This window comes from Scyliorhinus torazame, chromosome 13 (genome assembly GCF_047496885.1).
Source record: "Scyliorhinus torazame isolate Kashiwa2021f chromosome 13, sScyTor2.1, whole genome shotgun sequence".
Classification (NCBI taxonomy): domain Eukaryota; kingdom Metazoa; phylum Chordata; class Chondrichthyes; order Carcharhiniformes; family Scyliorhinidae; genus Scyliorhinus; species Scyliorhinus torazame.
This window is the reverse complement of record NC_092719.1, coordinates 147,621,763-147,646,434: the sequence shown is the minus strand read 5'-3', so window position 1 is coordinate 147,646,434 and position 24,672 is coordinate 147,621,763. Positions and strand designations below refer to the sequence as shown.

Sequence of the window (24,672 nt, the reverse complement as noted above, 5' to 3'; positions counted from 1 at the left end):
GGAGCTGCTTATATCTTATAAACTTTTGGAAAGCTCCATGCACTTGTGTAAACTGTTTAGCATAAGGCTTTTAATATAAAGAGCAGCTGTACCACAGTGACTTCTGTAAGAGAGCATTTATAAAATGCAATGTAGCGAGAATAGGGTTTATTGAAAACTCCTGCACTTTCTAATCAAAGGTTTATTGAAAAAATATTTAGCTCGCAAAACACGCCAGCATTTAATCACATTAGATGTACATGGTGTCATGTTTATCAATGTGTATTTTAAATGTTAGGAATTACCAGTTCAATATTTTAAAATCCACATAGAAGTCCACTGTTTGCAATTTTTATGCACGTGTTAGACAGTTCATTTAATTTTTTTCCAAATAAAATTAAATTTAGCATGGCCAATCCACCTACCCTGCACATCTTTACGTTATGGGAGTGAGACCCAGGCAGACACGGGGGGAATGTGCAAATTCCACATGGACGGTGACCCAGGGCTAGGATTGAACCCAGGTCCTCGGCATCATGGGGCAGCAGTGCTGATCACTGCACCACCATGCTATCCAGTTTACTTTAACTATACTAAAATAGCAGGCAGAGAATTTGAAATGAAGGTGACAAGTATTTGTCTACTGATATCACGGAGTAATTTCCAGGTGTGGTGATATGAATACTTTTCAGTATAAATGTAAATTAAAACTTTCCAGTATTGGCAGTGTTGAGTAGAGACAACATATCCAAGAACTTAACAGAAATTACAATCCATCAGGATGCTGGACTATAATTTATATGTGCAATCTATATACATATCAAACATTTTTTATAGCAAATGGGCAATATATATTTCCTTTTTAGTGTTCGCCTCAATTTATTGAATTAGGTGTTTGTAATCTATTTAAGGTGTGGAAAAGTGGTCTAAATATATATATATATTCAATTGCTTTGACAGGTATAGGCTAGTGAATTGAGTGTTTTCATCTGGAATATTGGCCAATAGTTTCACTGCTTTTTAACTAACATTCACTGAATAGATGCAAGTCAAACAGAAAAAAAAGTTTTGCATGAAATTCTATAACAATTAATGCACAATTGTAGTGCAACAGATGTTTGCAAGCACTTTATTTCAAAACACACCATTTAATAACCCTCCTCTCATGTTGTAAAAGTATTTTTAATTTCAAAACTGATTAAATTCCATTTGAAAGCAGATCTTCAATAAGACACGTAGCAGCTGTTGAGATTCTTGAATTGTTTGTTCTCTTTAGGCTCAAGTATTTTGAATTATTCAGCTGTGCATGTGCCAGAGACATTCCGCACTCGATGGAAATTCTCTAAATGTGGATTTTCTACTTGGGCGCAGAATAATAAAAAGCATGTGTGTTTTAAGAAGGGGTCAACTTAACGAGGAATGCAAGAAGTGTAGAATTACTTCTGTATCCCATTACAACATGTGCTAATATTTGCTAAACAAATTTTCTGAACATTTGTGCAAAACATCTAAAAGATATTTTTTCAAGCAACCTGCCAATCCAGCAAAGTGCAGATTCCAAAGGGGAGTTTTTAAAGATAGTGAGCTAATCATCTATTTGATTGCACATTTCCTGTAGTGACCCTGATCATTCTGTGGCCCAAATTAAAATTATACCCTCTGACATTCATAATACCAAGCAATAAGATAAACTGGAAACAATTCATGTCACCTAAAGCTTTTTAACAAATCAATGCAACTATTTGTAATTGCGTGTTTCACAAGATTAAAAGTGTACAGGCCTGACCTGTGGACTCAGTTTTGTGGCCAACATGGCCTGTGCATTGGTCGTTAAAACAAACCACTTGTGATCAGCAATAATTTCCATCAAGAAATCCATATTACTAATATTTCTAGAATTTTAATGCAGTTAGAATTTATAGCTGATCAAATGCAGTTACCTAAATTGCTGTTACAAGGAGACAGTTTAACCGACATTATTAATTACGGGAGAATTTAATGTTTAAGTACTGGCACTTGTATTGGTCATCTTTATGGTTGGGTCAGTAAAATGTCAGAATAGTGCTTGATAACTGGCCATTTCAACTGTTATGGAGGAATTTTCATATGATGTGTGATAAAAATTGGAACAATACTGAAAAATGATGACTTTGGGCTTGGCAGGGATCAACATCATCCTGCAAATGACAACACTGCAAACGGTGTGAACAACCAGCATTTTTATTGCATTTGAGAATGCTAATGTCAGTAATTAGTACTGACTACACAATGAATTTTTTTATTGTCTGTATCAACAGACATGGAATGATGGATTACACTGATGTAAGGAATGAGTTCCTGTATGCCTCTACAATAATCTCTTAACTGGCAGCAACAACGTTCAAAGCACCATGATAACACAATGTCCTCATTCTGTACCATTTCCAAACAACCTTTTAAGAAACAATCAGATTTTTATTCACTGGCTTTTGACAGTATAGAAGGCTGTGACTCTCATTCCTGACATTGAAGTTACCTGAATCATGGTACTTCGATCATGATAATGTACGCTTTTCTTAGAGAAAAAGCATGTAACAAATTATCTTTACATCTTGGCACCTTGTAAAGTTCTTTTTTTTAAAAATTTATTCAACAGGTTGACACTCCCCAGTTTTAATAATCATTACTTCACTGCAACTGGCCCTGGAATTCATCATGCTAAGTATTCACGACAGCAGGAAGAGAAATGACTTTTTAAACTGTCTTCTCCAAATCCTTCAAACTTTTAAGACAGCTGCAGAGGGCAGTGGTTGGACCTTTGTAAGCGGGAAGTATTAAAACAGCCTAACACAAACAAAACTGTACAAAATGCTTCGTTCAATAGTAACTTAAAATTCTGTCAACTGTACTACAGTTAAAGCAAAAAAAAGGGGATTTTCTCCCAAATGTCAGCAAATAACTTCTGTTATTCTTAAAGCAAGGGTTAATAATTAAAATACATGTGCAGAACATTTGCAGTTTCAATACATACAGTAGTTTTCAAAGCTTTCTTTTAATATAGTCAATACAAAGCAGTTGCACAAAAGCAAATGTGATTTAACAGACTTTTTTTGTTTTTGTTTGAAAGAACAGTGTGTAAAAAGAAACAGAAAAGACAAAGGCTTGCACCGACACATTGGGATATTTATGTACAATGTAACAAACCCCCACCCTTTAGAAGCAATTGTATATCCAAACGGATATGGTGACAACGTTCAATCATTGAAATCCTGTACATAAAGAGCCTGAGGTTCAGAGTTGATTCCGCTGAAAGGCTGTGGCACCTGCTAGATATGCAAGCTCTAATTTTGCTAGTCTTTAGACTAAACATGCAAGACATACAACTAAGTGCAACTGAGTGAAATGTTTTATTTATCATTCCCTAAAAGTTTGAACTGAGGTATGCGTACTAACAGTTTCTCATGCTGTTAACTTTAGTCATGTCTAGCTACACATGCTGAGAATGTACTAATCTAACCATCTTCTTATTCCCTCAAATACAGAGTTAACCAACAGGCCACTCAGTTTGAAAGTATGGGATCTCTTCTCATGATCCCATTTAACTACTGCCTGCACATCCTCATGAAGCTGCCTGGAATGCCATTACAAATATATATTTCAAAAGACCACAGACTGCCCATTTAACAGAAAGTTGGATTAAGCTTTAAAAAAACTGCTGTAATGTCTCGTGTACCAAGCTTATGGGTGCTTTTGTATGAAGAATGCTGGAACAAAACTAAACAAATTTGAAGATGTGTGCCAAAGCAAACCAAAAATAAGCAATCTTGGCACAACAAAGGATATTGGTCTCCAAACAAAAGTGGCACACTATCTTTCAAATACAGCTTCCATAACGAGCATTATCCTAAAACACTATTATGTGGTCCAGTTCCATCATGGAAGCTATTCCTTTTCTCGCTGTATTACCATTGGAATTTTGCACCTTCCACCTTTTTGTGTTACTCTTACCTGCGCAGAAAGGATCTACATTCACCTTCCATTGATGGAGTGCTCCCTTTTTTGTGGCCTCAGCGATAGAGTTCCCTGGTTTGGTCACTAATTACATCTTCCTACAGTGAGCAAACTTGGTCATTATAAGAAAGAGAAAGTTGAATTTTCAGAGATAATACCTTTGGTTCAAACATCCACCTGGCCTGTTGCAGACATTGTTAAAAGGAGACTTTAACATCACAGGTTACTGTCTGTGCATCAGTCCATTTTTTTTTAATAGCCATTTCCCCCTCTCGATTCTGGTACCTCCTTTGATCAACAATAAGAGGATATTTGGCTTCATCAGATAAAGCGTCAAACAGAGAACATATAATTTACCTTTTAGATCATCTTTGGTAATCTCAGAAAAATTATCTGATTAAAAAAAAAGTAAAAATAAATAAAGCTCTGAAAGCTTCTTCAACTGCCAAACTATATAGTCCTAAATAAATACATGGAGAGATTGGGGGGGGGGGGGGGGGGTGCAGAAAAGTGACCAAGTCGCAATCTTGAAACAGGACAGATGTTGAGTGTTTTGGAAAATAATTCAATGACCTATATTAACAGAATTACTTTCCGTATGTAAAGTTTGCTTCAGGATCACTATAAGCTTGCAAGATAAACTCTAGTGACATAGCTTTCTATTTTGTTATCTATAGTGAAGTTTGCTAAGTTTACGGAAATAACAAATCTCTACCTACTGAGCTACTTAACACAGCAATGGACATAAACCTTAACTGAAAAGCTTAACTGCCGTGTGAATTATTATTTGTACAAACAAAACTTTTCATGTTCTACTTTCTTTGACTCGACTCCTGTGTCTCCTTACTACTTTCTGAACCTGAACAACAGGAATAGTTCTATGGTGCTATGCAGGAGACAAGGGCTGGTTACTAAATGTCATTTTTTGTTCTGTCATTCTGTCCCCTTGTTTCATTACCGCAGCCTTCCTAAAAGTGAACCTTTCTCTGGTGTCGTGGAACATTGATTCCGCCAGTCGATATAAAACGTTTGGCCTGCTGATTGCTGACTGAAAGCTATTGAAATAATGTAGAAATTGTTAAACTGTACACTGAATAAAAACTGGTCTGAGGTTTAATTGTTGTTTTTTAAAAAAAAATGTTTTAATGAAGCTAAGGGGAATGAATGACAGAAAAAAACTACTGTGTATGTTACAAATTGATGTCAGGCATTTGTCCCATTGGTTAAAAAAAATCTTAACATTCAACCACTACTGCTGAACATAGAGCTTAATGAGGTCCTCCAGAGGCCTGCGGCCTACGATTAGAAAACTGCTTGAGTGCAGTAGAAGCAAACAGTGATACAATAAAATTTTGTCTAATTATTTTTCACAAATTATTTCCCTTCTCCCCTGCCCCATGGAAACAAATGTGGATTAAAGGCAGTGATATTTTAATAATCCACTTCCAGAACTGTGCAAATCAGTTTTAGCCTCAGTCTTCCATTTGAATATGCGAGTTCTGGGAAGAGCTCTACCTGCAGTTTGAACTATGAACAGTTTTGATCAGACCCATGAGTCCAACTTGGCAGGACTGCAGTCCAAAATCTGCTGCAAAGTCTATGTGTATGACTGTACAGTTCAGTAACTTTCAACACTGATGTTGACTTCAGGAGAGGAAAATCCCAAGTACCAAACAAGTCCATCCAATGTATGTAGAATACAAATTCCATTTTTCCAACAAAAAGTAGAAAAAAATCAGAAACATTCCCCAGTGGGATTCTTAATGGCACTAAAAGTCATTTAAAACATTTCATTACTTTGTCAAAAAGGGGGCTGAAAATTCCTCCAAACTTCCACATTATGGAGAGATTTCACAGGTAAGTCTGACAAGCTCTCTTTGTATTATAATCTTCATCTCAGGAAAAATGGGAAACATGTTCATTCCATGTCTTCATTCCTTGGGTCTTCTTCAAATTCTCTGTCATTGTCCAGCTCTGGACTGTGATTTGCTGTTGTCACTAAAGACAGGGGGCCTTCCATCTCCTCTGGGTCCACAGGCTCCTCTTTAACATGAATAGGATACCTATAACAAAACCATTTTATGGTCAGCAACAAAAGGATATGTAGTCCAGGTAGCTTGTAGCTGAATAGAAAAGTAATTATCACAGCATTTAAAAAAGGTTGAATCCACGTAAGTGCCCAAGAAACTATTGACAAAATAAACAAAATTAATTGTACTTAACTAAAATGATGTTTTAAACGGATAAAACAATAGATTCAAAACATTCAGAAAAAATAAATTAAATGAAATAAAGTACAACATAGCAGCTGCTTATCAAGCACCTTGCGGAGGCTGATCACTGAACACTGTGAGTACTGCTGCTCTAGTTAACATGCAGAACCTGTGAGCTTTCTCTCTGGAGGATGACCCTGAGTGAGGTTCTATCATTAATCAACTTCAACCAAACACAGCAACTAGACACCATGATACATGTTTTAAACTCCAAATTAATGCATATTTTTACAAACTGTCAATAATGGAAGAAAAGCACTGCCAGGAAACACAGGCTGAGGGGAAAAAGCCTGCTAAACATAACAGTGTGATAAGAAACTGCATTCCTAACGAGAATAATAATGCTGTCAGTTGTAAACAAGGCAGAACATGATCCCAGAACCTTGGACTGGGCAAGGGATGCACTAAGGGAGATGAGATCTGCCAAATTCTCATTACTGAATAGCACATGAATAACCGATTGGAGGGGGGTGGGGGAGGGGGGGCGTTGGATGTGGGTTGATTTTATGAACCACAGTGATAACAATTGAAAAATGTTGTAAATCACATTTACAACAATCTAGTCAGAAACACAAATAGATTTTGTGGTGGCTTTGTCAGGAAGCTCATGTAAACATGCCAGTGAACAAACAGTGCCTTCCTGAGTGACCAGAATTAAAAAAAGACAGTTTGTTCAAATAATTTTGTTTCTTTTGCTTAACTATCATGCACTGAAACAGGAAGTAAAGTGGAAAAGCAGAGAACGCCCTTACTGCTTTCAAAACAATTCACTTGTTAAAGGCATTCATCTTTTGTTTAGAAAAAAACATCAGAATATTTGACTTGGTCTCCCTTACCCTCACCCCACCTCTTCTTGACTTGACTTCCACCGCCCACAGACCTTGCTGTTCCTCAATTTCCCTAATAATACCCAATCCCAGGCTATATTTTCAATCCTTATCTGCTGCATAATAATCATTCATTTATTTCTTTAGTCTAAGGGAACGACTTTGAGTGAAGCTCTGGAGGTGTATTTGAGCTATGCCGTTGCACACTGTGTGCTTGTTTGCTTTGTAACTAACTTTGGAGCATGTCAGGATGAAAGTGTTATCCTGGAGCAGTAATTATTCCACTGCATGTGTACTTTCCAGTATTTCAAACAAAACAAAAGCTTCAGTGGTTTGTAGCCACAATATGAAAATGTCTCAATAGACAATACCTACATTTTTACTGATGTGTTTGAAGAAGGATGTAAAGCTTTTAGCAGCATGTGAGGGGGTTTTAAAGAGTGCTGCTACACCAGCAAGTGGTTTGACATAACTATTGCTGTGTTCAAATTCTTCACACAACACTTCACCTGTGTATTTTTCATATTAGGTACAAAGCAATGTTGATTTTATCTAAGCTACCGTTCATGCACAACATACCAGATGTGACAAAGTAAACAAGACAAACACAGTTTAAAGAGCATGTTGCTCTGCAAAATGTTAACCAATACCTAATGCCTAATAACAAGTTGCAGAATGTACAACAATTCCACATGGAAAGCTAAGCTTGTACACTGGACACTATCACTCAACTTTACTGCATCAAGGATATCATTAAAGACTCATTTTAAATTTGAATGTAGTTGCTGGATTAATTTCTGCACAGGATTCAAATCATCGGATGTAAAACAGATGCACAAGATGTAACAAACCACACCAATTAATCACAAAATCTAATCTCATATACATGGAAACTTCCTCTTATACTGGCAGTTTTAAAGATTGCATTAAGATGCACTTTTCTTTTCCAGAATCAGCTTGGGGAATTTACTCAATAATCCCCATAAATATTGAACATCCAGAGGGACTGCACACCCACCCATCCTGCCTTACCCTTCCTGTTCCAGCATTCTGCCCTCAACACCATCCATACTTAGCATGGACAGCAATCTCTCATTACTTCATACTGTTATATATGCGCTCATTATACTGCCGTCTGGTACTATAATGCTCCTATTAATTTTCCTTTTGATATTTTAAGAGTGATCTATAAATCATGTAGCCTTTCATATGAGCCACCATTAATGTCTGGCAATGATGCTGTCTGCAGCATATTATTTTAAGCTTATAATGTAAGCAAGTGAATGAGCGGTTGTATTCTGCAGAATTTATTACAACTTTTAGGTTTACAGCGGCTAAAGGCAAAATTATTCAACACCTTTGTTTGAATGCTCATTTTGTTATCAGCATCATTTGCTGTGCAAAGTGATACAAAGGATTGTGCTCAAACCATGCTATATTAAAAAAAGGGGGGGGAAAGCTTTGCTGTTGGCTGCTTTGGATCTAATTATCCCACTTCTGAACTTGTGTACTCAACCTTGTTTGAATGGTTATTTCTCAAAACGATTGCAGGAGTTGCAGCTTTAGAACACACATTTACGCTGCCACATAAAGTGCTCATTACAAAGTGGCACGTGCTAACGCGACAGTTATTCATCTTCTGTCAAGTTCAACACATTTTGTTTCTGTAACCACTGCTAGAAGCATGACCACCTTTCAAAGAATACTACAGTGCAGCTTAAATTAAGCTGAGTTTTCCCTAACTTGATTTGATCCCGAGATCACCTACAAGCATAATCAGGAAGGAGATTAATAACGAGAAAAATGTTTGCCCGTATTCACTAATAGATTCATTCACTGCTCTGCCGCGGCTGCAATAGCACAAGATTATGGTGTCTTGCAAAGGCACCAATGCTCAGCAATTAATGTGATCATAGCATCAGTAGCCAGGGTTAGTTATCAGACCTGACACTGGTAGGTAATGTGGCAATGAAATAGCCCCGGCAATGCCAGCAATAGGCAAAGAGAAATTCATATCAGTTGAAAAACTAAATAAAAAAATACAACAGGTGTTTGGTGGTAGCTCTTGCTAAAGTTAAGACCCAGCACAAATCTCATACTTGATGGTTGGCTTTGAATCAAATTGCCTTCTGAGACACTGAATGTCATTCACCATTTTTTCCATTATCAAAAAAGATAATTTAACATTCATATACATGTCATTTGTAGAAAATAAAACTTTCCTGACAACATTTACAACCTCAGCATTAAAACATGTTGAGTTTGTTTCTACAAACAGGTGTGTTTTTATTCCGAAGCATTTTTGCATTGGGTGGTGTAGTGTGTCAGAACACCCAACTAGCTGTGCCAAGGGTGCGGTAGGATATGGTTTTGTATTTGGAAGTTCCCCACACACTGGCTTCCTGATCTCAGTTGCGTTGTCAGGGGAGTTGGTGACTGGAGGTCAAGGCCTTCCTAACAAATGGCAAGGAACATTTGTCAGTCAAGCAGCATTAATACACTTTCTACTGGTCATTCATGTGCCACATCAGCAGAGATTGGAGGCTAGATTTCTTACCCACCCTACTTATCTCAGAAATAAGACCTAGAAATTGAAAAACTAAAGAAGTGTGCAAATATTTTTTAAATGTTCCTAGACTTTTAAGTGTTGCACTCGGGAAGGTGTTTGCAGCGAATCATTCTTTTAAAACCTATTTTTAATTGTTAGCAGCTATTAGGTAATACATAATTGAACATATAATTTAACTGCTGTAGAAGTTTCCTTGGTAAGCATCCATGGAACGCAACAGGAAATGCAAATACTCACTGATTAAAAAATAAACCTGTGCTCTGCCAGGTTAGGACCTATGATATAGGACATATTCGCATGAGCATCAGTCGGAGCTGGACCACCCAGACGTAACAATCCTTCCCCATTATTTGGGACAGGTTGAATTTAAAGGGGTCTGCAGTTCTGACCTGATCAGCCCCCTGTCGGAAAAATAAAATTTGCTCAACTGGCTGAGAACAGTGAATGGACATGCGATGTTTCAAAGACAGATACAGTCAGCCATGATGGGGATCAAGTTGACAAAATAATTGCCTTCTGTTCGAAGGGTCCTGCAGACTTAAAACAATATATTATACAAAAAATCTATATGAAAGAGACCTGCCAAAAATAATGCTAAAAAATGATTGTGGTATCCCTGGTGAGAGAAAATCTAGGAGAGTGCTTTGTTTTTTTAAAAGAACATTACACTCTGGACTTAATAGAACAAGATATGAGGATCCTGAGTAATGGCGTACACGTAATCTGAAATAATAATGAAGATGAAAAATAAATTAGTCAATAGAGATGCATATTTTTTAAGTAATTAAAAAGGAGTATTTTGTTTTATCCTTTGTGTAAATAAAATGGCAAACACTAAGCTCACACCTTGGGCAAAAATAATTCTGGTAAGCGCTTGAGCACCTGCCATTTAATTTTCTGAGGGTGCATCTTCTATTTTATTTAATTTGGATTTACCACTATTGGTTGACAGAGTTTAGTGAGTGACCTTTAGCAATAAATGCAGTTTAAATTCTTCAACTGTCTAGTATAGCACAGGTCCATATTGATCGGGTGCTCAATTCAATGTTCAAACCACGGCAGCCTTTGTCGTGTTAACATTGATCTCAGTACCTCTGCATACAGAACAAAATTAAACCATGATTCCCAATCCTAGTTTCTACTTTGCGACCTCTGCTGAAAAGTGTATGTGTGTGTGTGTGTGTGTGTGTGTGTGCATGCATACCAGGTGAGAACATGATTAGGCTGGACAATAATGCCCTCTCCATCCAGATCCACAAATGGAACCAGTTACTTGGGTGAAGTTGCTGAGGCAGTGTTCTCGGGCATTCAGCACTTTCAACAGACAATGGAAGAAAACTGAAAACAAACATCTTGGGCGAAATTCTCCGGTATCAGCGCGATGTCCGCCAATCGGCGCCAAAAATGGCGCAAATCAGTCGGGCATCGTGCCGCCCAAAAGGTGCGGAATCCTCCGCATCTTGGGGGGGCCGAGCTCTAACCTTGAGGGGCTAGGCCCGCGCCGGACTGATTTCCGCCCTGCCAGCTGGTGGAAGTGCCCCGCCAGCTGGCGCGCAAATGACATTGCCGGGCGGCGCATGCACGGGAGCGTTAGCGGCTGCTCACGGCATCCCCGCGCATGCGCTGTAGAGGGAGTCTCTTCCGCCTCCGCCATGGTGGAGACCGTGGCGAAGGCGGAAGGAAAAGAGTGCCCCCACGGCACAGGCCAGCCTGTGGATCGGTGGGCCCCGATCGCGGGCCAGGCCACTGTGGGGGCACCCCCCGGGGCCAGATCGCCTCGCGCCCCCCCCCCCAGGACCCCGGAGCCCCCCCGCGCCGCCCCGGGGAGTGTCCCCACGGTGGCCTGGCCCGCGATCGGGGCCCGCCGATCCGCGGGCGGGCCTGTGCCGTGGGGGCACTCTTTCCCTTCAGCCTCCGCCATGGTGGAGACTCCCTCCACTGCGCATGCGTGGGAAACTGTCAGTGGCCGCTGACGTTCCCGCGCATGCGCTGCCCGGGGATGTCATTTCCGCACCAGCTGGCGGGGCAACAAAGGCCGTTTCCGCCAGCTGGCGGGGCGGAAATTCCCCTCAATGTTGGGGCTCGGCCCCCAAAGATGCGGAGCATTCCGCACCTTTGGGGCGGCGCGATGCCCGTCTGATTGGCGCCGTTTTGGGCGCCAGTCGGCGGACATCGCGCCGTTTCGGGAGAATTTCGCCCAGGGTGTCCACTTTGCACAAATGTCGACAAACTTCTGAAGAGTAGTAATGAAGGTTTGAACATTTAAAATCTTGAGGTTGTACAAAAATGGATACGTGGTAGTATGTGAACATTGGGAGAACATGGGGCGGGATTCTCCGAAAACTGGCGCGATGTCCGGGACACGGCGCCAAAAACGGCGCGGATCACTCCGGCGCAGGCCCCCCTAAACAACACAAATTCTCCGACTCGAATGGGCTAGCAGCGGCGTGATGCCATTCAAGATGGTGTCACCCGACATGGACGGTGACGCCGCAGGGCATGACGGCTCAAAGGACGCGCCCCCCCCACCCCGGAAGACCCAACAAGATGGCCGCCCGCCGCGCAGCCCCGAGGTTCCAGGGCCGCGACATCGAGGCGCTCTGGAACGCAGTGGAGGAGAAGAGGGAGTCCCTGTACCCCGGACACGGCCACAGGGTCACCCCACGCCTCAGCCGGCGTCTGTGGAGGAGGGTGCCAGAGGCCATCAGCGCTGTGGCTCTGTCACCACGGACAGGCACCCAGTGCCACAAGAAGGTGAACGACCTCGTCGGGGCAGCCAGGTGAGTCCCCCCCCTCCCCTCCCTGCCCGATGGGTGGCACACCCCCAGGTGAAACCAACCCTAACCCTAACCTCTGCACTATACGCGCAACCGATGGCGTGCACTCATATACCTGTCTAACACTGTTGCCTTTTACCCCTGCCACCCACCTGCCCCCACAGGAGAAGCGCACACACAATAGGGAGCATGAGAGGATTGGAGGGGGCCCAGCTGATGAGAGGCCACTCACCGTACATGAGGAAAGGGCCCTGAAACTGGCTGGCGGACCTGAGGACCAGGAGGTTGCTGATGCAGAGGTAGGGGGCCCACCATCAAGTGAGCCACCAACAGCCCGTCCCCATATCCCCTCTCCCCCATATCCCCCCTCTTCCATATCCCCCCTCCCCCATATCCCTCCTCCCACATATCCCCCTCCCCATATCCCCCCTATTCCCCCTCTTCCATATCCCCCTCCCCCATATCCCCCCTCCCCATATCCCCCCTATTCCCCCTCTTCCATATCCCCCCTCCCCCATATCCCCCCTCCCCCATATCCCCCCTCCCCCATATCACCTGATCACCGCCTGCGTGTCTAACCATGCATGCTTCATTGTGTATCGCAGGAGCAAACGTCGAGGCATCCATCCCCGCAGATGCCGACCGCCCGCAGGATGCCCCAGGGCGACCACGGGATACGGAGAGATCCGGACCCTCTGGCACACGGCGCCCGCAGGATGCCCCAGGGCGACCACGGGAGATGGAGAGACCCGGAGCAATATGGAGATGACGCCCCCGTCTCGTGCGGGTGTGGCGACGCAGGCGTGTGCCACCCAGCGACGAGGGGGGCAGCCACAGGCCCCCGTCACAGCCGAGCCACTAAACCACTACCCAGGACAGCCCTCCCCAGGACAGCCCTACTCATGACTCCACTACCCAGGACACCCCTACCCAGGAGACCCCTACCCAGGAAACCAAAATACAGGACAGTGACACAGAGTGGATGGGTGGAGACGAACCGCCACCCCAAAGTACCACGGACTCAGAGTCGGACGATGCACACGACACAACACCACTGCTGTCTCCAACACCCTCCACCATCGCACTCACCTAGGTTGGGCACTTTAATGATGAGGCGTCTGGTACACTCACTGGTGCGCACAACACAGCCGTCCCGGTACAGCAGGTGGAGGTAGGAGCAGCAGAGGGGCCGGGCGGTCGGAGGGGAGCCCAGCCCAAGCGAACATCTGCCACCCAGATGGATCCCGGGTTCCTGGAGTTACCACACCCACACATAGATCCGATGCAACCACCGAACCTGGGACGAGCGAAGAGGGTGACAGCCGGCTTGCAGGAGCTGGGAGTGGTGTCGGTCATGCGTGACACCCAGGCCGATACCGCACGGGTGGTGTCCGCGGTGGAGGCAATGGGTGCGACGGTGTCAGACACGGGGAGCAGTATGCGAGGCCTGGGGCTTTCCGTGCAGGCGGCATCTGTGGCCCAGGACATGGCTGCCCTCTCACAGGTGGCCATGAGCCAGCACCAGCGGCAGATGGCAGAGGCGCTCAACACCGTGGCCCTGTCTCAGCAGGCCATGGCCCAGTCTCAGCAGGCAATGGCCCAATCCCTGCAGGCCATGGTCCAGTCGCAGCAGGCCATCGCTGAGGGCATCGGCGCCATTGCCCATGTGCCAGCCGGCGTCGCACAGTCACAGACAGGAATGGCCAACTCCCTGAGCTCCATGGCTGCAAACCTGCAGACGCTTGTCGAAACCAGCACGGGCCTCCAGGACTGGCAGCGCCAGGTGTCGGAGGGGCGTTGGATGGCCGGTCCATTCGCACCCCCGACCCATGTAGAGGCCTGGGGGCCATTGGGCACCCCGAGGGAGGAGGAGGTGGTGTGGTCCGTCCCAGGTCCCCCTGTAGGGGAGGTCCAGGAACACTGCAGCACCTCCGCCACCCTCCCCCCCCTCCCCCTTTCGTCCCAGGTGCATCGGGTGAGCAATGGGCAGGACAGGCTGACAGCTCGCCATCCCAGTCGCCCGGGCTGCAGCCTGGCCCATGTAAGCCAGGCCGCCCCAGGAAACGGCCACCAAAGGGATCCCGAGTCAGAAGGCAGGACTCGCAGGAGTCCACCTCCAGTTCTGCTGTACCGCCTGGGGAACCACCTAGGCGCAGTCAAAGGGCCCGTAAGGCCAAACAATTAGACACTGAGTAAGTTGGCACGGGTGCAGGGCACAGATGAGTTTTAGGGGCTAGGGCACGTGTATGCACTGTTTGTTATTAAAATCACTTTAACACCTACAGAAGCTGCCTTTGTGCTCTGTCCGAAGCGTGCAGGGGTGTCATGTACGTTGAGCGCCAGTGTGTGTGTGAGGGGTGGTCTTACGTCGGCCTCAGGTGAGTCTGCCCCCTTCCCCCTGGGCCGCCCTCACCATCCCCCCGGGCAGAGGGTGAGCCCGTGCGCTGCAGTGTCACAGCCGCATGCAGGGATGGTCCGGGTGGATGGTGGTACTGTGGCCATGGGTCAGACATTGTCCAACGATGTGAAGCCAGGAGCTCATCGCAGAGCAGGTTGTCATCATCCTCCATGGCCTGCAATAGACACGCTTCCGTGAGAGCCCGGCCGTCATGCCGCAGGTGGATCTGCAATGGAGGGGTGGTGTGCATGCGGGTGGGGTGGGTGTGGTGGGGGGGGGGGGGGGTGAGGGGGTGTATGGGTGAGCAGTGGTGAGGGTGTTTGGGTATTGCCATGGTGTGCGGTATGTGGCCATACTCGCCGATTCCCATGTCCTCTAGTCAGTGAAGCGGGCAGCTATCAGCCTGTCCCGTGCCCGCTGGCCCAGCCGGTAACGGTGGACAGCCACCCGCCCATGTCTAGCCCGTCTGCCATGACCAATGCTCCCATCCCCCTCATCTGGGGAGGACTGCGCCTCTTCCTGCTGCTCCTCCACTCTGCCCTCCTCTGCCTGCGGAACATCGCCCCTCTGCTGGGCTATGTTGTGCAGGACGCAGCACACCACAATGATGCGGCCGACCCTATCTGATGGATACTGGAGGGCGCCCCCAGAGAGGTACAGGGACCTGAAACTCATTTTGAGCACGCCAAAGCACCTCTCTATCACAACCCTCGTCACTGCATGGGCATCATTGTAACTGTTCTCCGCGTCATTCTGTGGCCTCCGTATAGGCGTCATCAGCCACGACCGCAACGACCCTGTCGCCCAGCAACCAGCCCCTCAGCCGGGGGTGGCGTCCCTTGTACATGCCGGGGATGTAAGACCGGGACAACACGCGTGCGTCATGTACACTTCCCGGGCACCGGTTGCAGACGTGCAGGATAATCATGCGGTGATCGCAGACCACCTGGATGTTCATGGAATAGGTCCCCTTCCTATTGGTGAACACGGCCCTGTTATCTGCAGCTGGCCGCACGGCGACGTGCATCCCATCGATCGCGCCCTGGACCATGGGCCCATGGCCCGGGCATCCTGGCTGGCCCGGTCCACAGGGAAGCGGATGTAGCGGTGCGCCAGGGCATATAGAGCGTCTGTCATTGCCCGGATGCACCGGTGCACCGATGTCTGCGAGATGCTGGACAGGTTCCCACCTGGCGTCTGGAATGACCCCGTGGCATAAATGTTCAAGGCCACCGTAACCTTGGCACCGTAACCTATGTCCTGGCTTGATGCAATTCACACCTCTTTAACCTGGGGTTACCCCATCTCTGTATCTGTAAAGATTTAATCACCTGCTAATGGTCGCATTCCAAACATTGTTTGGCATCTTTGAATTTGTCTATATATGTGTTTCTGTAACATACCTCTTCATTCACCTGAGGAAGGAGCAACACTCCGAAAGCTAGTGACATCGAAACAAACCTGTTGGACTTTAACCTGGTGTTGTAAAATTTCTTACTGTGTTCACCCCAGTCCAACGCCGGCATCTCCACACCGTAACCTTGACAGACACGGGGAGAGGGTGTTCGCCCCCCCCCCCCCCCCAGTGCCACGCGGTGCCAGGTGTGCTAGCAGGTGGCAGGTGTGCGCCACAGTTTCCCTGCTCATCCGGAGTCTCGTCCTGCATTCTCAGTCCGTGAGGTCCTGGTACGACAGCCGGGGCCGGTACACACGTTGCCTCCTTGGGTGCCTCCGTTGCCGTGGCGCCACGTGTTTCTCCTCCACTACGTGCTCCCCCTGCTCCTCCTCCTGTCGGGCGGGTGTCCCTCCAGCCTGGGTGGCCGCCGCCTGCCCCTCTGCGGCATGCTCCTCTGCGGCAGCCTGTGCCGCCTCTCTGGCATGCTCCTCCTCCTCCTCCAGGGCAACATGGAGAATAGCGGCAGCCGCCATGGCTGCGGGGAGGGGGGGGGGGGGGGGGGGGAGGAGAGAAACGACGACATGTCATCGTTGCCCGTACCCCCCCTCCCACCAGCCAAGTGGCATGCGCTGCTGTTGGAGGATGGCACCTGGCCAGGCGGACAAGCTCCCTTGCCGTCACTCCCCCTGTCCCTGGCACTCATCCCCCCATACCCGGCACTCACCCCCCCCGTACCCGGTACTCACCCCCCCCCCCCGTACCCGGCACTCACCACTCCCGTACCCGGCACCCATTCCCCCCTCCAAGGCACTCATCCCCCTGTACCTGGCATTCATCCCCAAGTACCCGGCACTCACCCCCCTGTACACGGCACTCACCGCCCCCCGTACCCGGCACTCATCCCCCCCGTACCCGACACTCACCCCCCCCGTACCCGGCACTCACCCCCCCCCCGTACCCGGCACTCACCCCCCCCGTACCCGGCACTCAACCCCCCGTACCCGGCACTCACCCCCCCCCGTACCCGGCACTCAACCCCCCCGTACCCGGCACTCACCCCCCCCCTGTACCCGGCACTCACCCCCCCCGTACCCGGCACTCACCCCCCCCCCCGGCACTCATCCGCCCCGTCCCTCACCCCCCCGTACCCGGCACTCACCCCCCCCGTACCCGGCACTCATCCCCCTGTACCCGGCACTAACCCCCCGTCCCCGGCACTCACCCCCCCGTCCCCGGCACTCATCCCCCCCGTCCCCGGCACTCATCCCCCCCCGTCCCCGGCACTCATCCCCCCCCGTCCCCGGCACTCATCCCCCCCCGTCCCCGGCACTCATCCCCCCCCGTCCCCGGCACTCACCCCCCCGTCCCCGGCACTCACCCCCCCGTACCCGGCACTCATCCCCCCCCGTACCCGGCACTAACCCCCCCGTCCCCGGCACTCACCCCCCCCGTCCCCGGCACTCATCCCCCCCGTCCCCGGCACTCATCCCCCCCCCATCCCCGGCACTCACTCGCACCGTACAAGGCCCCCACCTCCCCCCCCCCCCGTACCCGGCACTCATCCCCCCCCCCCGTACCCGCCTCTCATCCCCCCGTACCCAGCACTCATCCCCCCGTCCCTGGCACTCACCCCCCCTTTCCCCGGCACTCCCCCGAAGCCCACCCCACCCCACCCCCCGCCGCGCACACACCTCTCCCCCACACACACAGACTGCAGCCACGCCATCACCTCTCCTGCGGCCACCCCTCAGGCCGTGACCGACCTCCACGCTGGACGGCGTCAACCATCAGCACTGGTTGACGCCGTTAAAAAGGTGTTTTGATTTACGCCGACGTGACCCATCACCCCGCCGACTTTTCACCCTTTGGAGAATTCGGCGTGCGGCGGGGGCGGGACTTACGCCACCCCCCAGCAATTCTCCGACCCAGCGGGGGTCGGAGAATCCCGCCCATGGTTTCAAACAAATAGTTTATCAGTTCCTGGTAGCAAAGCCAAGGCATACCAAATTCCTGACCATCCTGGACAAGATTATTGAAAAAGAAATTCCATTAAAGAGGAAACGTGAAAGAAAGCAACGCTACAGTACTCACATTGTTTGCAGGGGTGAACGCCCTGGACTGCTGTCACTCTCATTGCTATTTGAATGCTCCACTGCACCATTTAGCTCCTCATGAATAGCACCCACCATGGAGGCTACAGTGGGATGTCCCATGGAAGCAGTAGTGTATAGAGGTATGTTATTCTCAGCCATTGAAGCCTATGAAACACACAATGAAGATGAGCTTTAAAAATTGATTCAGCTGAAGGTGATACATTCTCTGACACTTTTGGGTTAATTTTCTGAACAATTAAGACTCCTTAGGATGACCTGCTAAATGTTTTCATTCAATGCATTTGAACTAAATGGATTAACATTATAATAGTATGGAAATAAATCTTACAAATGCGTTGTACCTTCAGAGACTGTTACTTGTTCATCTTGAAGCTGTAGAGTTTGTATTTTGACAGCAATCTGCAGGTACCAGTCCGAGCCACATACCTTGCTGATTTGGATATATATCATTGTTCCTTCACTGTAGCTGAATCAATCTTGGAATTCCCTTCCTAATAGCACGGTGGATGCAGCTATACCAATGGCTCGCCACCATCTTCTCTAGAGCAATTAAGGATGGGCAGCAAATGCTGCTCTTGCCAGCACTGTTCACATCCCATTAATTAATATAAAACACACAGCCAATAAGTTCTCCCCAAATCAAGGGACATTTTGGAACTAATTTACAACATTAGTGATGGTTGGACAAATTGCACTGGGTGAGAAATTAGGATCATTTCCAAGTGTTTTCTCAGTGTCACGACTCTCCTTACGGTTTCAAAATGGTGACTGCATTGTGTGCACATACATGTGGGGTGAATCGCGCTTGATGCCTTATTGATGAGGACGTTAGCTCGGACACATAGCGAATATCAACTGGGAGTATGCACATAGGCAGGTTCATGAGATCAATCGGTGTGTTAACGGTTATTTGGAGCCATTGGTGTCACTTTGCAAGTCAACTCTCCAGCCAACACTCCTCCCATGCCTTTAACCTTGCACAGCTCAACATGTGTTCAGCAGTTGAAGTGATACACAACTGCACAATATAATGGGATCACCAACTACTTACAGATTAGTTACTGGCTGATTTCATTTAGCTGTTTCTTCAGTTATACAAGTGCTTGATATTTTATACATTTGCTTAAAGTTGCAAAGGTTTACAGGGCGTGGTCTGGCAGGAACTGTCTTGAAGGCTTTTGCACAAACCAGTTGTTCCCATACATTGCTGCACTAGTAACCATTCCCCTTGGAATTTAGCATGACTGGAAGAATGAGCAGAAGCCACCCAGAGCAAGACAAGCTGCGAGAAAGGAAAAGATGAATGGAGACAAGGGCTTTTAGCAGGAGGGAATATCCACCAAGGGAGCAATTCTCCAGCCTGAACTTTAGCAAAGAACAACCTGTGAGATGACTGCACAGAAGACGGTCCAGCCCACTGGGTGCCGACTGACATGCAATCATCCAGCCTAATGCCTCTTTCAGCCCTCATCCACATCCTTGTAGCTTGTGCCATTTCAAGTTCTAAGAGCGTGATCAAACTGCACCCAAAAAGCAGCGCGCCATGAGATGTGATCTCGTGAGACGTTGTGATGTAAATCCCTCCCATTGTGGGCGGGATCACTTTTTGGCAAATCATATTAGAACGAGGCAGCTAGTCTCACTGTAATATGCAGTTTCCATAGGTGTTGGGATCCATCCCCTTCGTCTCGGAGATCTCAGGTGAGCGCCGTTCAGTACTGGTCTCCACAAACGGGACCAGATGGAACGCACTTCCAGGGGTTCAGAGGTCCCCAGGTACATGCCCTTTGGGCAGGGTGGTACCCTGGCACTGCCAGGCTGGCATACTGGCAGTCGGTCGGCAGTCACGTCAAGGGCTCCAGAGATCTGGACGCCCTCTCGCTACACTGAAGAGTTCCAGCGAGCCGAGCTCCGCAGTGCAGAAAACAGGGCTATGTGCGGCCTTGGCTGCGCTTTCCCTGCTGAGGCCTCCTAACTAACCTGAGGGACATTTAAAAGCTGCGAGCATCGTGAACCACATGGCTAAAGACGCTTGCTATGGGACTTTGTTCCCATTTAAAGTGCGCCCATAATCTTAAATATTGCATTTTATGTATTTTAAATGTGATGAGGGTGTCTGCCTCTCCCACTTTTCCAACCAGTGAGTTCAGATCTCCCCTCGAATACCCTCTAAACCTCCTGCTTCCTACCACAAATCCATGCCACCTGGTAGTGGACCCTTCAACCAAGGGGAACAGAGTCTTACTATTCACTCTAACTAGACCTCTCATAATATTCACTTCAATTAAATCTTCACTCATCCTCCTCTGTTCTGAAGAAAACAACCCTAGCCTATCCAATCTTTCCTCATAACTAAATTTCTCCAGACTAGGCAACATCCTTGTAAATCCCACTGTATCCTCTCTAGCATAATTACATCTTTCCCAAAGAACTGCACCCAGTACTTCAGCTGCAGCCTAACCAGTGTTTTACACAGTTCCAGCATCACCTCCCTGCTCATATTCTCTATGCCTTGGCTAATAAAGACAAGAATTACTTCTTGACCACCGTTTCTACTTTCAGGAATCTTATGTCCATGTGCTCCAATGTCCTCCCATCCTTCTGCAGCTTCTCAGTATCCTGCCATTCATTATATTTCGGGCACCACAAGTGATTTGCACTGTGGCTTCACAGCGCCAGGGTCCCAGGTTTGATTCCCCGCTGGGTCACTGTCTGTGCGGAGTCTGCACATTCTCCCCGTGTCTGCGTGGGTTTCCTCCGGGTGCTACGGTTTCCTCCCACAGTCCAAAGACTTGCAGGTTAGGTGGATTGGCCATGATAAATTGCCATTGGTGACCAAAGAAAGTTAGGAGAGGTTATTGGGTTACGGGGATAGGGTGAGGGCTTAAGTGGGTCGGTGCATCTTCGATGTGCCGAATGGCCTCCTTCTGCACTGTATGTTCTATATATTTCTCTTGCTTTGTTAGCCTTTCCCAAATGCCATGATATGGAAATGCCAGCGTTGGACTGGGGTGAGCACAGTAAGAAGTCTTACAACACCAGGTTAAAGTCTAACAGGTTTGTTTCGATGTCACTAGCTTTCGGAGCGCTGCTCCTTCCTCAGGTGAATGAAGAGGTATGTTCCAGAAACACATATATAGACAAATTCAAAGATGCCAGACAATGCTTGGAATGCGAGCATTAGCAGGTGATTAAATCTTTACAGATCCAGAGATGGGGGTAAAGATTTAATCACCTGCTAATGCTCGCATTCCAAGCATTGTCTGGCATCTTTGAATCTGTCTATATATATGTTTCTGGAACATACCTCTTCATTCACCTGAGGAAGGAGCAGCGCTCCGAAAGCTAGTGACATCGAAACAAACCTGTTGGACTTTAACCTGGTGTTGTAAGACTTCTTACTGTTTCCCAAATGCATTATCTCACAGCTTCCCAGATCCATCTGTCACTGTTCCAACCACCAGACGTCCTATGGGGAGAGGTGTTTGCAATCTCAACATTGCCAGAAATCTGAAGGAATACAGATTTCTGCTCTGATATGACACCCTGCAAGCCCCTTTACATAATCCACAGCCATGATGACAACACAGGATAGACAGAACAGAAACAGGCCATTTGGCCCAACAAGTCCATGCTGGTGTTTATGATCCACTCAAGCCTCCTCCCATCTTTTGTGGTTGGAGCGCACAGGGCATTGAGGAAGAGGCCGAAGATGGGGGAACAGCTGAGGGCAATGGTGGTGCAGTTGCATCGTTTTCTGGACAAAGCAGCTTCGGCGGTAGCGAAGGAGATGAGAGAATGAACCTGCGAAGAAAATGTGGTGCGCGGAAAACGTGTGGAGCTGGCCAAAGGGCGGACTGGGTTCAACAGGGTCAATGCGGCCCTCTACAAGAAAGGAGTGAAGTTCAGAGTGTTATATCGTGTTCTTCTGTGGGTCACGCTCCAGAACCAGGAATTTTATTTTGATATGCTGGAGGAGGCAAGTCATTTTATGGGACACCATGAACTGGGAGGCTTGTGAGGTCACTGAATGTTGGAGATGCCAGTATGGGGAATGGGGGTGTGTATGCCGGGCAGATTGTTACATTTACTATGTGTGGGTGTGAATTGGGTAAGTTTGTTCAACTGTTTTGGGGGAATTGCGGATGAGGTGGAGAGGAGTGGGAGGGTAGCGTTAAGTGGGGGCCACCATGCCAGCAGTTGGGTTAGTTAAATGGAGTGCAGTGGGGGGGGGGCACAATCTGTGGAGGTTGTGAAGTTGGGGATAGGTTGGTTTTTTTATGGGGTGGGGTTTGAGGGAAATGCTGACGTGGGCGGAGTTGGTGTGGCGCAGTTGGTTAAGGGGAGATTTCGCCAAACATCTTGGGCATTGGGTGGATTTGCGGGTGACAAAGTGGAGTTTGGATGTGGGGTTATTGGCGGATAAGGAGGTTTGCAAAAAGATAGGGGTGGCTATCTGGAAATATGTGGAGCAGAATAAGATGGAGGTTTCTGCCTCTACGTTGTGGGGAGCACTGATGGTGTTGGTAAGGGGGAAGTTTATCTCAATAATAATCTTTATTCGTGTCACAAGAAGGTTTATATTAACACTGCAATGAAGTTACTATGAAAATCTCCCAGTCGCCACACTACGGCTCTTGTTCAGGTACACTGAGGGAGAACTCATAATGTCTAATTCACCTAACAGCACGTCTTTTGGAACTTGTGGGAGGAAACTGGAGCACCTGGAGGAAACCCACACATACACAGGAAAACGTGCACTCCGGGTGCACAAGGAGACGGTGGAGCGCGCTGAGAGGTTGAGGATGGTGGAGGCCATTCTGAGGGTTGACTGGAGGTACTCGACGGCGCCTGAGGAAGCACTGTTGAAGGACAGACAAAAGCTCCAGATGGAGTTTTGACTTGTGTCCACGGGAAAGGCAGTGTGGGCAACTGAGCAGGGCCAGGGGGAGGCAATATATGAATATGGGGAGAAACCCAGCAGGATGCGTATGCATCAGTTGTGGAGGTAGGCGGCAGCGAAGGAAATTGGATGGTGAGAGATAGCGGGAGTACGATGGTAACAGGGCCAGAGGAGGTGAATGGGGTGTTTGATATCACTCATTTTAAAGAAAGACAAGGTTCCGGAGCAGTGTGGTTAGTACCGCCCAATTTCACTGTTGAATGTAGATGCGAAGCTGTTGGTGAAGGTACGTGGATAGAGGATTGTGCGGCATGGTGATAGGTGAGGACCAGCCAGGATTGGTGAAGGGGCGGCAGTTGTCGACGAATGTCCAGAGGTTACTGACCGTCATGATGCCCTCGGAGTGCCAACATGTGGAAGTGGCTGTGGTGATGGACGCGGAGAAAGCTTTTGATTGGTTGGAGTGGACGTACTTATTCGACATGCTGGGGCGGTTTGGGCAGGGATTTCTGGACTGGGTTCGGCAGTTGCATAATAAGACACCTAAAGCCAGTATTCGGACTAACAGGGTCAGCTTAGAGTACTTTAGATTGCACCGGGAGAGGAGGCAGGGGTGTCCGCTCTCCCCACTATTTTTTTACCCTGGTGATTGAGCCCTTGGTAATGGTGCTCAGGGTCTCGAGGGGTTGGAGGGGAATTAAGTTGTGGAGGGGGTGGGAGGCTGGGGTAGAGGGATGGAGCACTGAGTTTCTTTGTATACGGATGATCTCTTGCTGTGTATTTCGGACCCAATCGGAAGCTTTGACAGGATGATGGGGATTTTGCGGGAGTTTGGTCTCTTTTCGGGGTATAAGCTCAACATGGGGAAAAGTGAGATATTCCCAATTAATGCCCCGGGACAGGAGAGGAGTTTTGGGGGGCTGCCGCTTTGGTTGGTCGGGACGGGTTTTCGTTACCTTGGGATACAGGTGCTGCAGAGCTGGGCTCAACTGCACAAGTTGGTGGAGGGAATGAAGGTGGACTTTAAGAGGTGGGATGGTCTGCCATTGTAGTTTGCTGGTCGGGTCCAAGTGGTAAAGATGATGGTGTTGCTAAAGTTTTTGTTTGTGTTTCGGAACCTCCCAGTCTTTGTGCACAAGTCCTTTTTTAGGAAGGTTAATGGGATGATTTTACGGCTTGTGTGGGCGGGTAAAGCTCTGTGGGATAGGAGGGTGTTCTTGGAGAGGGACCGACGGGGGATGGGGTTAGCATTGCCGAACTTGCAAAACTATTATTGGGCAGCAAACATTGTAATGGTAAGGGAATGGGTGGTGGAGGAGCGGTTGGTGTGGGGGTGGATGGAAGCGGCCTCGCGTAAAGGGACCAGTTTGAGAGCACTACTGCTGGCGTCCCATCCGTTCTCGACGGCCAGGTACTCCATGAGCCCAGTGGTGATAGCAGTATTGC

General features: G+C 47.9%; 1 protein-coding gene across 19 annotated transcripts in view; it reads right to left on the bottom strand.

Moving 5' to 3' along the window:
- Positions 1 to 2,183: 2,183 nt before the first annotated feature.
- Positions 2,184 to 24,672, bottom strand: part of foxp1b (forkhead box P1b) — a 739,458-nt gene continuing 716,969 nt past the window's right edge. For all 19 annotated transcript variants that reach the window (XM_072472250.1, XM_072472248.1, XM_072472262.1 and 16 more), the window contains 2 exons: positions 18,301 to 18,467; positions 2,184 to 6,032 (listed from right to left, as the gene is read on the bottom strand). In XM_072472250.1, the coding sequence (XP_072328351.1) occupies positions 5,888 to 6,032; positions 18,301 to 18,467 (312 nt within the window). In that variant the 3' untranslated portion in view covers positions 2,184 to 5,887. The remainder of the gene's footprint in view (positions 6,033 to 18,300; positions 18,468 to 24,672) is intronic.